Genomic DNA, 14201 nt, shown 5'->3' with positions numbered 1-14201 from the left:
TGCCTCTCAAATAAATAAATAAAATCTTAAAAATACTGTGAAAATAATAAAATAAATGAAAGCGCAAATTCTTATAATTAGAGTTGTCATTATTATGATATTTTTGGGCACAAAAATGCTTCCTCCTCATCTTCAATTAAATTTGCTTCATAACTAGTAGAAAGCAAATGTATAAATTGAACTAAAATATTATGAAAGTATGCAGCAGTGGTGGGATGCATTTTGTCTTGTTTTACAAGATTTTCTCTTTAAAGAACCTGATAGATTTTATCTCCATTTAGAAAATCATGCATGCCAGTAATTTATGCTATGACATAATATGTTTTTGACACAGAAAATACCTGTCAAAAATGTGAGATATGGAAGCAACTAATCTACGTCTTTTAAGTAGTACAAGGAATTCCTGGCTTTCATAAGTCAATAATGCATCTGACATAAATAATGATTGAGAACTGACAGCTTCAAGTGGCTATTTACATGCTTCAGGCTTCTACAAATAAAAAGGTAAAAAAGACCACTTTTGTATTTTACAGTAATGCTGCTGTAATGTATTTGAATTTCCACTCATTTCAGCATGTATAATAATAATTGTATTAGTAATTGGTGAGTCATACCATGAATAACATCTTTAATTCAATACTTGTTTTCATACTCTCACTCCAACTCTGCTTCAAAATTAGGTTCAATTTGGCATTATAGAAAAATAGATTTAATTGTATATCTTCCCTGTGTCATTTATGAATAATTTTATATTTGAAATACACAAAAAGAAAAAGGAAAATGATAAGGGTAAGTGATGATGCAGAATCCTGACTGTTTATGGCCAACAAAAGCAGTAAAAATTCATCTTGGAAGACGTGAATTTTCTGAAAGAAAAGTATACTGAGAAAAGTCAGTATGCTTTCATAAAACTAAAGAGAGAAATATGTATTCCAAATAGTTCTGAGAAAATCATGCCATCACAAAATATTTTCTCAAAAGATTCATAATGTGCATATTGACTCCCTCACTCTTGTGGAAATTTTGGACTCTGTGTTCCAAATTTGCTTTTGCAGAAGGAGACATATGTAGGAAGCAGTATATCTGGCTTCCCACTCTTCTATCACCAAAAGTCACCAAAAGCCAACATCTTATTACTTCCATTATCACAAAACAGTGATTCCATACTAAGGTTTTTATCTTCATTTTAGAACAGACTGAATATAGCTGTCTTTCTGCTTCAGGCTACACTGCAGTAACACAAGACCCAAGGTCAACTTGTCCTACTTTGTCGTATACTCATCTGAATGCCTTTACTTTTTCAAAAGTCCTTGGTCATACATGAAAAAGACAGACTAGATATTCTAACCAAAGTCTCTGAGCTCAGAAATCCACTTCACTTCCTAGCATCTCTTGGAGTTAGGAGTGACCACGTGTCTCTGTTCTAGTTGATGGAATGCGGAGAAGTAACAGAAACCACTTCCAGACTTAGTCCAAAAGAAGCTTTTGTGTCCACTCCACCATTCTTCTGTGTCTGCTGGCTGAATGAGAGGTCTCCAAGGAGCTAGAAGAAGGCAGAGTAGCATACATCAGGATCTGATTGAGTCTACGAATGAACATGTGGAACGCTGCCCAAATGCCATCAATATGAGATATAAAGTACGATTAGGTTAAGCACTTGAAAGTTTAGAAATTACCTAATTCAGTAGCTAAAATAACCTTAATTAATATGTAACAACCCCTCCTTCTAAGTCTGACTCAGTAGTGTCAAAATTAAAGTGAGACTAAAGTTTATTGTCATGCAGAAAATACAGAAGAACTCAAACCAAAATGGTAAAAAGCTGGTTACAGGATAGTTTATACAGTAAAAGTGAAGAAGTTGTTCAACCTTTACAATGAATGCTTTTTGCAGAGGGGATTTCCACACGGCAAGGGATTGGTTAAAATTTGTCATCTGAAATCAATTTTGAAAAGTTGCTTAAATTTCATCAGTTTGTGATTCATTTGTTATGATTATCAAAGGCAGTAGCAATAAATAATCTAATTAAGGTTTCACTTGGATTCAAAAGTCATTAGGTTAAGTGTGGGGAGCAACTCGGACTAGACTAAGTTACTGGAATTAAGACTTATTCTATGCATCTGCTCTCCCACAATATGGCGCTGAGAAGGGAGAAACAGCTTCTACACAGCTGCCTCCAGTTCAACCAATAAACTGTAGGACCTGCTCCTGATTGGAGGAGAGCAGCGTACTCGGCGTGTGGGTAGCAGAGTTGGGATTGGTGGAAGAGGACTATAAAGGAGGAGAGAGACAACATGCACCAGGAACATCTAGGGGGAACATCTATCTGAAGGAACACCTGTGTAGCCCCCGAGAGAGCCGGCCGGCCAGCGGTGTGCCACTCCCCCACGGAAGTGGGGAAGGTGGCAGGGGGAACCGCCCTCCGTGGAAGGGTCGGTAGCCAACCGGGGAAGAACCAGCAGCAAACCCGGGGAGGGCCGAGCAGACAAAAGAACAGCGCAGGGTCCTGTGTCGTTCCTCCGTGAAGACGGGGAGCGACAGTTAAGTTTCACTTATGTGACCTAACTGCTTTGTCTACTTGGACAATTCTCAGACCCAGGCTTCATTTTATATTATTACACAGTGGTAGCCCGGGAGAGAGTGTGATAATTTGTATATATCTGTTCAGGAAATATTCACTCCTGTCTTGCCTCCCAGGAAGTATATACTTCCTGTATCGCTGATGATATTCACTGGCTCATGATATGTGAGCAAATGTCTTCTGAGTGGAAACCCCAAAGGTGTGTGCAGTTGTGACTTGTGTGCGGTGCTCTCCCCAAGCCTAAGTCCCTCAAAAAAGCCCAAGCCTCGCTTATTTGACTTTAATCTTCATTGTGCATGAAAGCCAGCCGACCCACAGGTGGGAGTGGGCACATCCAGCTGAATCCTTTCTAGACCAAACCATTAACATGAAAACCCCAATATAAGAAAACTGCATGCCTACTGTAAGTCACTGAGTTTGGAAATGATGTGTTAAAGCCCTAACTGGATGATACAGTCAGGAAGACTTAGTATACAGTGTGACTTTTACATCAAATCTCTACACTTTGTTAGCTGTGTTTCCTTGCACAATTTATAAACCATGTCTCAGTTTTCTCATTTATACAGTGGTATTAGTACCTATCTCAGCTAATATCAATACAGTGCTTTGGACAGGGTCTGGCATAGAATAGCCTCCATAATAGTATGTATTACATAAATAAAATAAGCCCTATTAACCCTATTATGATTTCTTCTTTTTTCAAGATTTATTTATTTATTTCAGAGGTTGAGTTATAGACAATGGGAGAGAGAGACAGAGAGAAAGGCCTTCCACCCACTTGTTCACTCCCCAAATGGACTCAACAGCCAGAGCTGAGCTGATCCGAAGCCAGGAGCCAGGAGCTTCTTCTGGGTCTCTTACATGGGTACAGGGGTCCAAGCACTTGGGCCATCTTCTACTGCTTTTTCAGGCCACAGCAGAGAGCTGGATTGCAAGAGGAGCAGCCGGGACTAGAACCAGTGTCCATACAGGATGGCAATGCCACAGGCAGAGGATTAACCTACTGTACCACAGCACCAGCCTCAACACAAGATTTTTGTATTGGTTGCTTCTGCCCCAGGGTGCCTGATTCTCCAGAAGACAGACTTCCCTACAATCAGGAATTAACCTCATACAGTGTGAGAATGCCACATGTTGATTTCCTACTGATGACTCAAAAGACTTGATTGTGTGTGAATTCCTGTTTCACTGCGTTAGTCACTGGGCTTCAATATCCTCCTCTGTAAAACAGGAACTCCAACAGCAGTTAGCTCTGCAGTTACCCACATGATGGCTGATGCTCTCCAGAAAGCATTTCACTGCAATACATAACCCATTACAACTAGTACATGGTATCTTTACTTTGGGCAAAAGATTTAACTACCAGATCACTTTTACATTAGAGGTAGTTTTAATTTTAAAGTATTGCTAACCTGAATTCATTAAAAGATAGCCTTCACTGATTTAGTAGTTAGATATCTTAAAGAGCACCTATAACAACAAAAATAATGATATAGAATTTCTCCCCTCTACGATCATATATCACTTTGATCTTTTATTTTAATTTTGGTCTGTTGTATCAGTATAATTCAAGTCATGCAAATCATAAAAATGTTATTTTGTCTATGTTTTCTTCTCTTCTATTTTTATGTAAATAATTTGTTCTCCATCCTCTATTTACTAACAACATTTCTATTAATCAAGAGTAGCTCTCAGATCACATTCATTTAAATATCAATTTAATTCAAAAGGTAAGAGATGTGGATATGTGAAATACTAAGCCACAATGTGTATTTCTCTTACATGAAAATAACCTTAATTTCCCTGCTTGACTGAGAAAAGAAATAAAAATAATGATTGCTATAAATCAGGAAAAATGCATAGTTTGCTGGAGGTATAACAGCTGTTGATTTAAGGTTCGCATCTTTGATAACATGATGGTACTGGGAAGATAACATATTTTTGACAAAGCTGTGAACATAAAAATTACAAGGCTTTATTCAAAATTTAAATATTTTCTCTGTATCATATGGAGAAATATTTGTTCACTTATACTAAAATATGTTTGAAGTATGCTGTATCTCATCAGCAAACTTTACAATAAAATTCAGTGCTTTCTTGATTCATAGGTCTACAATAGACGTGTCATGTCAGAAGTGAAAAAATAAATTATCCCCAGTTTAGATAAATAGTCTGCTATTATCATATACAAGTACTTCCTACCATTGGTAATACACATACAGAACTGAGCATACACTCAGGACATTATTCACTTCTTTTATTATCAGCTAGAAGTAGGTGATTGAAAAATTAGGTGACAAAACTACTATTACTTTGACTAGAAAAAATATCTCCAAAGTAGAATCTTGAAAATGTGTAAAGGAGAATAACTTTGCCAAGCAGTTAGAAACAATAGCAGTGTTTTTGTTTATCTAAATGCTGCTGCATTATTGTACATGTTCTTGCCCTATTGACTTACAAACTATGAAATTTTATGCTGAGGCTTTGTGTTTCTTATTTATCAGTGAAATGCACTGAGAACATCATCAAGGAAGTACAGAGAATAACACGAAATAATAGCCTTGTTTCTCACTTTTATATTATTTTCATCTTATATAAGACAAAAGCAGCAAAGGCAGGAATGGCCTCATGGGCCACACTAAACTCTGGCTGGGAACTTAATGAGTTGAGCTTCCTAAATTGTGTAGGACAGAACTCTCTTCTAATTGAAAGTCCCTCCAAAAGTGGGTGGGATATAGGAATTTCTTAGACAAGTAAATTTTGTAAATACTACATAATATATTTTACAACCTTGCACACATTTGGTTGTAGGTTTTCAGTAAAACATAAATACATGCTTAAAACAAGAAAATCTTGTCTTGGTTATTGAAACCACCTCAATGACCAAGGAAATGAAAATATTTTATCTGTATATGTGTGGGGTGTGTGTGTGTGTATTTCTTTTAAGTTTTAATGCTTGTTCCAAGTTGCCATATGATATAGTATTATGTACTTTTAATTTTTTTCTCAAGTGACAGGTATAACTCTTAAGTAGCTATATTTCTACTTAGGATGTGAATTCTATGAGAATCATGTAGTTCTGATTTTCAAGTGTTGATAAATATCCAAATTCCAAAAATGACAATATAATTTCTGTTACTCATTTCCTTTTTATTAAAGTTTATGTTCCTCCTTTATATTAAATTAATCCCAATGTACTATTTTTTCAATTATATTTCTATAGAGTGATGAAAACAGAATCATGATTCATGGTAACTTCTTGCTTTAAGAAGAAGTTGGAGGGGTTGGCACTGTGGTGCAGTGGGATAACACCCTGGCCTGAAGTGCTGGCATCCCATATGGGCGCCAGTTCGAGACCTGGCTGCTCCACTTCAGATCCAGCTCTCTGCTATGGCCTGGGAAAGCAGTGAAGGACCCCAAAAGTGGTGCCCTTTTGTGACAACCCCAGAAACACAGATTCCAGACCAGGCGATGCAAAAAGCAAGAGGCAGTTTTATTTCATTTGCACAAATGGGCCCTCTGCTGTTGCAAGCAGCGAGAAAGGGAGGAGCCCCGAACAGTCATCTCACACAGTTTTTAAAGGGCAAAACCACAAGATTAACATACTATAGGGTGGCGTAAGTTCATTGGATAGTTCTCAGCAATTGACCTAATATGGCAGTTTGGAAGCAGTAGGGAGGTAATGTCAGTGGAAAAGTACTAGGTCAAAAGGGTATGACGGGGGGGGGGTTGTCGTTTGAGGAAGAGAATCAGGCTGCTACGTGCCTTACGTGCCTTGCGGTTTTCTTTGTTAAGCTTGAGCAAGCATAGGGGAGGGGGCTTATGTACATAACAGGATGTTTTGGTGCCCATATCTCAAGTAACATTCAACCGCTCCTAAGTAACATTTAACCGCTCCTCTGAAAACCAGTTTGCTTCCCCATTTCCCAGGACCTGCATTGTTTAGGGGCTTTTGTGGGGGTCTCACATTCCCCCATTTTCTCTTTGAACTAATTTTAATCCTAAAATTGAGTACCTATAACTGTTAAAGCTGTTGGTAGGGGGTCTCAACACGGTCACTGGTGGCCAGGGCTTGGTACTGCTGCGTGAGGACTAATGCCTGCACGGTGGACAGTCTGTCCCTAACAAACTGGAGTAGCCAGTTTATAATGCACGGCCCGAAGGTCAGAATTAGGATTAGGGTGATAAGGGGGCCCGCTATGGTGGAGAGCAAGGTTGTCAACCAGGGCGACCTGTTATACCATCCCTCAAACCAGCTCTGAGTCTGTTCCCTTTCTCGTCGTCTCTTTTCCAGCCGCTCTCTTAGTTTGGCTAAAGAATCTTTTACTACCCCAGAGTGGTCTATATAGAAGCAGCATTCTTCTTTGAGGGCAGCACATAACCCTCCCTCTTTTAGAAACAAGGTCCAAGCCCCTGCGATTTTGGAGTACTACCTCTGAGAGGGAGGTGAGGGACTCTTGTAGTCGTTGGAGGTTCTGTTCTATCTCCATTATATCTGTGTCCACCGCCTGTTGGAGGATTGCCAGCCCGCTGTTTCCTTGGGTCAGGGTGGCCGTCCCTGTGCCCAGCCCAGCAGCCGCTATCCCAAAGCTCAGTAGCACTGCTAGGGTCATGGAGGCCAGGTCCCTACGGAACCTGGTTAAAGCGCCATCATACCGCTCCTCAAGTGTGTTCTCTGGGTGGTAAATCACCTTCGGGATGACCGTCACCAGGACACAGAAGTCCCCGGTCCCGTTGAGAACATTGGTGGACACACAGGGAGTGAGGCCACGAGAGCATGCCCACCAGGTTCTGGGGGGGGTGGCACCAGGTACAAGTTCCGGTCCACCAGGGAGGAGTTGGTAGTGGTGTTGCAGAGGCGCTGGTAGGCTGAGGGCGGGTCTCCAACACAGGTTCCCCTCCCCGAGACCTCCACCAAAGTTATTAGGGGGTTAGCGGCAGGGCACTGCCGGTGGGCCGAGGAGGTATTGTAGGTTCCAACGACAGCTATTCCCTCATAGTAGGGCGGGCTTGCGGACAAGCATAACCAACAGGGGTTGGTCAGGTCAGGGTGTGACTGATTCACTGCCGAAAAGGCACCCCGTATTAGCAACATCACTCTCTCCCCTGCAGGTAGGCTTGCGAGGGGAGCCGGTGAGCATATTCCCTTAGAGGCTGGCTGTCCGGTTGTCTCAGGCTGAGGGTGGCTTGGTCGGTAGGCAGGGGCCAGAGCCCTGTTGGGCCCTACCGGTAGGGGGTCGGGAGAGGTGATTCTTAGTCTAATTTTGAACCAAAACCCAAAATCGTTATTAGTAGTATAATAGCGCAAACCCCAGATTCTCCCTTTCATCCAACTGGACAGCGTTGTGTATTGCTTTCCTGAAGTGGTAAAGGTAATATTGAGGGGATTGCATGTAGGGGAGCTTCCACAGGGGGTGCTCTGGCAGGCCCTGTTGGCTAGATAGGAGCCCGAGTGGGCAACAGTGGTATTACGCTTCACAGTAATCCAATCCCAAGAAGAGGAAGGCTTCCAGTATGCCTCCCCTGTAGTTTCGCACCCCCAAGCCTTACAGTATAGGAGCTCCGGCCCCCCACACCGGTAGATCTGATCCTTTCTTCTACCATCCCTGGGGCACACATAAAATTCTAGTTGGCGGAGTTGGCATCTCCGAGTTGGGGTTCTACATCCCGCTGCTACGGGGTAGGATCCCGGGGGATGAATGAAGTCTAACGGAGGCGAAGTGTTGTGGGGGATATCTTCCTGATCGGGTAGATCCCAGGAATCTAGTCCCAGAACTATCTGGCATACATCTGGGTGGAGAGAAGGCCACCACTTTCCTGGTACCCGAGTGTCGCTGGTCGACCAGGCCACACTAGCCGAGGGAGAGATCACCTCCCAAGTGAGCTTTTGCGGCCCATGGGGGTTAGAAAGGGATGAGCTGGATAGGGTGAGACTGAGACTGGGGCGAATCATAAGCAGTACAGGCAACGGGCTAATGATTACAAACATTAGGCAGCTTTTAAAAGTCTTATCTTGAGGGGGTTTTGAGTACACTGGAGTTTCCATCTCGATGGTTCACTTGTGTCCTTGCTCGAACTCCCCTCCTTTTCTGATGTCTTTTTGACGTGAGAGGCGTGAACCCAAGCCGCAATTCCGTCCACTTTCACTGCTCTCGGCATTGTTAGGAGTACGGTGTAGGGCCCCTTCCAACGCGGCTCGAGGGTTCTGGACTGATGTCTGCGGACGTAAACTGAATCTCCGATCTGGAAAGGGTGTGGCACTGTAGGGCACTTGGATTGGTATACTGCTGCTAGAGGTTTCCACACGTGCCTCTGAATCAGCTGCAAAGCTCTCAGTCGGGTCTGCAAACTAGGGGAAGTGGCATAAGAGTCAATGATGGGTCCCAACAAGTCAGCTATTGGGAGAGGGCCTCCGTACAGTATCTCATACGGAGTCAACCCGAACGCGGAGGGAGTGTTGCGGGCCCGGAATAAGGCCATCGGTAGCAACTCGACCCAATCTCTAGTGCCAGTCTCCATCATTAATTTGGTTAAGGTCTCCTTAATTGTTCTATTCGTGTGCTCTACCTGTCCTGAACTCTGGGGTCTGTATGCGCAATGCAATTTCCAATCAATCCCCAGTACTTTGGCCACCAACTGACTTACCCGGGAGACAAAGGCCGGCCCATTATCGGATTCCAGTACCTTAGGCAAGCCAAACCGCGGGAAGATTTCTTCCAGGATTTTCTTGACCACCACCTGCGCTGTTTCCTTTTTTACCGGAAAGGCCTCTGTCCAGCCGGAAAAAGTGTCTACAAATACTAGGAGATACTTAATTCCATACCTACCGGGACGGATCTCGGTAAAGTCCACCTCCCAGTTTGTTCCCGGGAGTGCCCCTCGCATTCTTGCTCCCTCTGGTACTTTAATACACTTTGGATTTACCTTTGCACAAGGAACACAGGATTCTGTCGCTTGTTTTACTAATGAGTCCAGTCCTATTATGAAGTAGGTTAGTTCCTCTCTGTCCAGTAGGGCCTTTAACTTTTTATGCCCCAAGTGGGTCCATCTATGGAGGTCTTTTACGAGGTCCTTGGCTTCCTTTCTTGGAAATACTGTTTTCCCCTGGATCTCCCAGACCTTACGCTGGTCATTGTACGCGCCTCCCAGTCTTTGGATGGCTGTCACATCTTGCTCCGAATATGACCACCCAGGGTTATTTGTGGTTTCCGATGACTGCGTTACTAGAGTGACGCTGTCCAGGGCCCTTGTTTTAGCTACCTCATCCGCCATTCTATTTCCCTTGGCCACTGCGTCATCTCCTTTCTGATGACCTGGGCAGTGGATGATGCTCACTTTCTTTGGAAGGTGGAGGGCTTGTAGGAGGTCTAGGATCTCCTGCTTATTTTTGATGTCCTTGCCCCCTGAGGTTAGCAACCCTCTCCTCTGATATATTTCCCCATGTATATGCGCAGTGGCAAAGGCATAACGGCTGTCGGTATAAATGTTTACCCTGCGATTCTTAGCGGCACGAAGCGCTTGGGTGAGGGCCACAAGTTCAGCCTTCTGTGCCGAAGTCCCTGGGGGCAGAGCAGAGGCCCATATGACAGTTTCCACATCAACCACCGCCGCCCCTGCCTTTCTCTCACCTTGGTGCAAGAAGCTGCTCCCGTCCGTATACCAGGTGACTGCGTTTGACAGGGGTAGATCTGTCAGGTCCTCTCGGGTCCCGTGCACTTCGGCTAACACTTGGTGGCAGTCATGGTCAACTTGTGATTCAGACCCCGGCTCAGGAAGCAGGGTGGCCGGATTGAGCGAGGCAGCAGTCCCATACCGGACCCATTCAGGGTTGAGCAACATGGCCTGGTAGTGGGTAACCCTGGCGTTCGAGAGCCATCTGTCTGGCGGTTGGCGGATGACGGCCTCGATGGCATGGGGTGCCACTATGGTGAGTGGTTGCCCCAGAGTCCATTTGTCCGAGTCTTTCACCAAGACGGCCACAGCCGCAATCATGCGGAGGCAAGGGGGCCACCCCGAGGCGACATTGTCCAGTTTCTTTGAAAAGTACGCCACAGGTCTTTTCCAGGGCCCCAAATTCTGAGTTAAGACACCCTTTGCCATTCCCCCCTTTTCATCCACATAGAGGGTAAAGGGCTTAGCGGGGTCTGGGAGGCTTAATGCAGGAGCCTCCAAGAGGGCTCGTTTTATTCTATCAAAAGCTAATTGTTGTTCCCTTCCCCAGATGAACGGGGAATTTGTCCTGGTTAGGGGGTACAGGGGCGCTGCCATCTCCGCAAAACCCGGTATCCAGAGGCGGCAGAAGCCGGCGCTGCCCAAGAACTCCCTGAGGTGGCGAGCATTTCTAGGCGGCAGGATGAGCGCTACGGCCTTCTTACATTCCTCAGTCAACCACCTCCGTCCCCCCTCCAATACGTAGCCTAGGTAGGTCACGCGTTGGGTGCAAAGTTGGGCCTTCTTCGCGGAGGCCCTGTATCCTAACTCTCCCAGCCTATGGAGTAGGGCCTCCGTACCTTTAGTGCAACCCTGCTCAGTCTCTGCAGCTAACAACAAGTCATCCACGTATTGTAGGAGAGTCAACTCTGGGTGGCTTACCCGGAAATCCACCAAGTCCTGGTGTAAGGCTTCATCAAACAGCGTAGGGGAGTTCTTGAACCCTTGGGGAAGTCTGGTCCACATTATTTGTCCCGAAAACCCAGTCTCCGGGTCTTTCCACTCAAAGGCAAAGAGAGGTTGACTCTGGGGACTCAGTCTTAGGCAAAAGAAGGCATCTTTCAAGTCAAGCACTGTATACCAAGTTCGGGTCGGGGGCAGGGTGCTCAGTAGGTTGTACGGGTTAGGAACCGTAGGGTGAATGTCCTCAGCCCTACGGTTTACTTCCCGTAGGTCTTGCACTGGCCTGTAATCATTGGAGCCAGGCTTTTTGACTGGTAACAGAGGGGTATTCCAAGGTGACTGACAAGGTCTCAATATGCCCAGTTTTATTAGTCTCTGTATGTGTGGCCGAATTCCGACCTTTGCCTCCGTAGCCATAGGGTATTGGCGGATAGATACGGGAGTGGCTGTGGGCTTCAGGTTTACTATCACCGGGGGCTGTCTGATAGCAAGCCCTACTCCTCCCATCTCCACCCAAGACTGGGGGAATTTAGTAAGCCATTCAGATGCTACTTGGGGCTGAGCTGGTAGGGGGCACTCATGAAGGCGGTGTTCGTCTTCTAGCCGAAGGGTCAACACATGGAGGGGTTGACCTGCGGGGCCGACTACTGTGGCTCCCTTGTCTTGGAAATGGATCTGGGCCCCAACCTTTGAGAGCAGATCCCTTCCCAGCAGGGGGTATGGGCAGTCCGGCACTAGTAAGAACGAATGCGTGACCCGCCCTGTTGCCAGGTCATTTGTACAGTTTTCCTCCGGTGGCCCCCTGGACCCATGATGTCTTGGAACTGAGAGGGCCCTCAGCTGTGGTAAGAACTGAATGCTGGGCTCCAGTGTCGACCAGAAAGGTGACTGGTTGGCCTCCCACTTTCAGGGTTACCCGGGGCTCAGGGAGAGGCTCCTGGCCCTGACCTACCTATTCGTCGTCTTCCAATGACAGGATCGGAGCAGTTCTCTGCTGGGGTCTTGGCCGTCCCTTGTTCGGACAGTCCCTGGCCCAATGTCCTCTTTCTTTACAGTAGGCGCACTGGTCTCATTCCACTCTCGGTCTCCGTTTGTCTCCCTGGTCCCTGTCTTGCCTGCCCTTGTCTCGTCCTGTTTTTGACCCTGCAACTACGGCGGCCAGGACCTTAACTAAGTCCTTGTTTCTCTTTTTATCTCTCTGATCTTCTCTACATTCCTGTTCTCTGCGTAACCTCTCTTCTCTTTCCTCCTTTGTCTCTCTTTTATTGAAAATCTTTTCTGCCTCCTTGACTAGGTCCGGCAGTGTATATCCCTGCAACCCCTCCAGCCTCTGTAGCCTTGTGCGGATGTCCGGGGCCGATTGTCCAATGAAGGACATGATTACGTCGGCCTGCCGGTCAGGGGCCTGTGGGTCAAAGGGAGTATACATTCTGTATCCTTCCATTAACCTTTCTAAAAATCCTGCCGGAGTTTCCTCACTACCCTGCACAATCGCACGTACCTTGGCCAAATTGGTGGGGCGTCTTCCTGCCCCCCGGAGACCTGTCAGGAGAACCTGGCGATAGAGACGGAGTCGCTCCCTACCCGCTGCCGTATTGAAGTCCCAACTTGGTCGAGTCAGCGGGAACACCTCATCAATCTTGTTAGGTAGCTGAGTGGGGCGTCCGTCATGCCCCGGCACATTTTTGCGGGCTTCTGTGAAAACCTGCTGCCGCTCTTCCGTGGTCAGGAGGGCCTGTAAAAGCTGCTGACAGTCATCCCATGTGGGTTGGTGGGTTAACAAAATCGATTCAATCAGGCCTGTGAGGGCCTGAGGGTCCTGCGAAAATGGGGGGTTGTGGGTTTTCCAGTTGTAGAGATCTGACGCGGAGAATGGCCAATACTGAAGCTCCCCCTCCACCGAACGCAATGGGAATGCCTGGGATGCCCAATATCCCCCCCCCTCTGCTCTTGGCAAAGAGGCAGGTGGGTACTTGGCGGTGAGGGGTCTCATAGGGAAGTGGGTTGTGGTTCCCCTGATTCTTGGACTGTAGAGTCCAGGGACGGGGCAGAGGGAGGCACCTCCCTCAATTCTGGACGGTTGTATGGCAGTGGGGGATCCAAAAGGAGGAGGTCCTCCTGTCCACCCGAAAGGACGGGTGGAAATGCGGTTTTCAGTAGTTGGAGTTCTTTTAGGGGATAGAGATCTGAGGTTGGCGGGGGACCTTGCACTGGGGTCTCTGCTGGAGCAGGGATTAGGGGAGTTGAGGAGGGAAGCGGGGGAGGCCTGGGACCCCCATCAACTTCCTCCTTATCTTCCTGCTGGCGGTCTTTAGTGTCTCCGTGTGCGAGGAAAGGCTTAACCCAAAGCGGGGGCTTCCGGGTCAAGTCCTCCCACACCGTGACATATGGTAGTTGTTCTGGACGTCCCCCTCCACCCTTACGGCAGACTTGGTCTTTAACCTGCAAAATTAAGTCAAGGTTAAAGGTTCCGTCCTTCGGCTACCCGACACCGAAAGTGGGCCATTCGGAGGTGCAAAGCGCCACCCACTCCTTCTTGTGGACTTCCATCGACAAACTGCGGGCAATCTCTCGAACCTCCTTCCAGTGTTCTAGAGTCAGGCTTAAAGGTGTCGTTAATTGTTGCCCCATGACGACAGATGGGGGAGACAGTAAGAAATAAAAAACGACAAAAACAGCGACACACAGAACACAAATCACAAGCCGCACGGCAACAGACCAAGACAAAACCGAAACTAAAATTTCAGATGGGAGCAGCCGTCTGGCCAGACTCTCCCCTGGAAGAAGGGAAATGCTCTCTTTCCCCTCTTCCCAGACCACCACTGGAGCATCCTCCAGGGTTGGACCAGGGGTCTCAGGACACGTCTGTCTCCCCCACTGCTCCAATACTCTCTATACTGAGCCTGTACAGGTGCCCCAGGATGGATTCCACGTCGCCCTGGCAGACAAAGACAAACAGTACAAACCATGATTACAAACATATACAAGTAAGCAACCTTACCTCTGTCA

General features: G+C 46.4%; 2 protein-coding genes across 2 annotated transcripts; both read right to left on the bottom strand.

Annotated features, from left to right (window-relative positions):
* Positions 1-7284: 7284 nt before the first annotated feature.
* LOC149123531 (endogenous murine leukemia virus Env polyprotein from Emv-2 locus-like) lies at positions 7285-8568 on the bottom strand. The gene has a single exon (XM_089309067.1). The coding sequence runs from the start codon at positions 8566-8568 to the stop codon at positions 7285-7287; it is 1284 nt and encodes a 427-aa protein (XP_089165193.1).
* On the bottom strand, positions 8568-13823 carry LOC108176401 (uncharacterized). Its single transcript, XM_089309066.1, is given in 3 exon segments — positions 8568-11967; positions 11969-13310; positions 13397-13823. Coding segments are annotated over 3 exon segments (5169 nt in total).
* Between the last annotated feature and the right edge of the window lie 378 nt (positions 13824-14201).

Source organism: Oryctolagus cuniculus, chromosome 11, assembly GCF_051225735.1.
Source record: "Oryctolagus cuniculus isolate XC-2025 breed Fujian yellow rabbit chromosome 11, ASM5122573v1, whole genome shotgun sequence".
Classification (NCBI taxonomy): domain Eukaryota; kingdom Metazoa; phylum Chordata; class Mammalia; order Lagomorpha; family Leporidae; genus Oryctolagus; species Oryctolagus cuniculus.
Note: the sequence above shows the minus strand (reverse complement) of the source record. Positions and strands in the feature narration are given on the sequence as shown.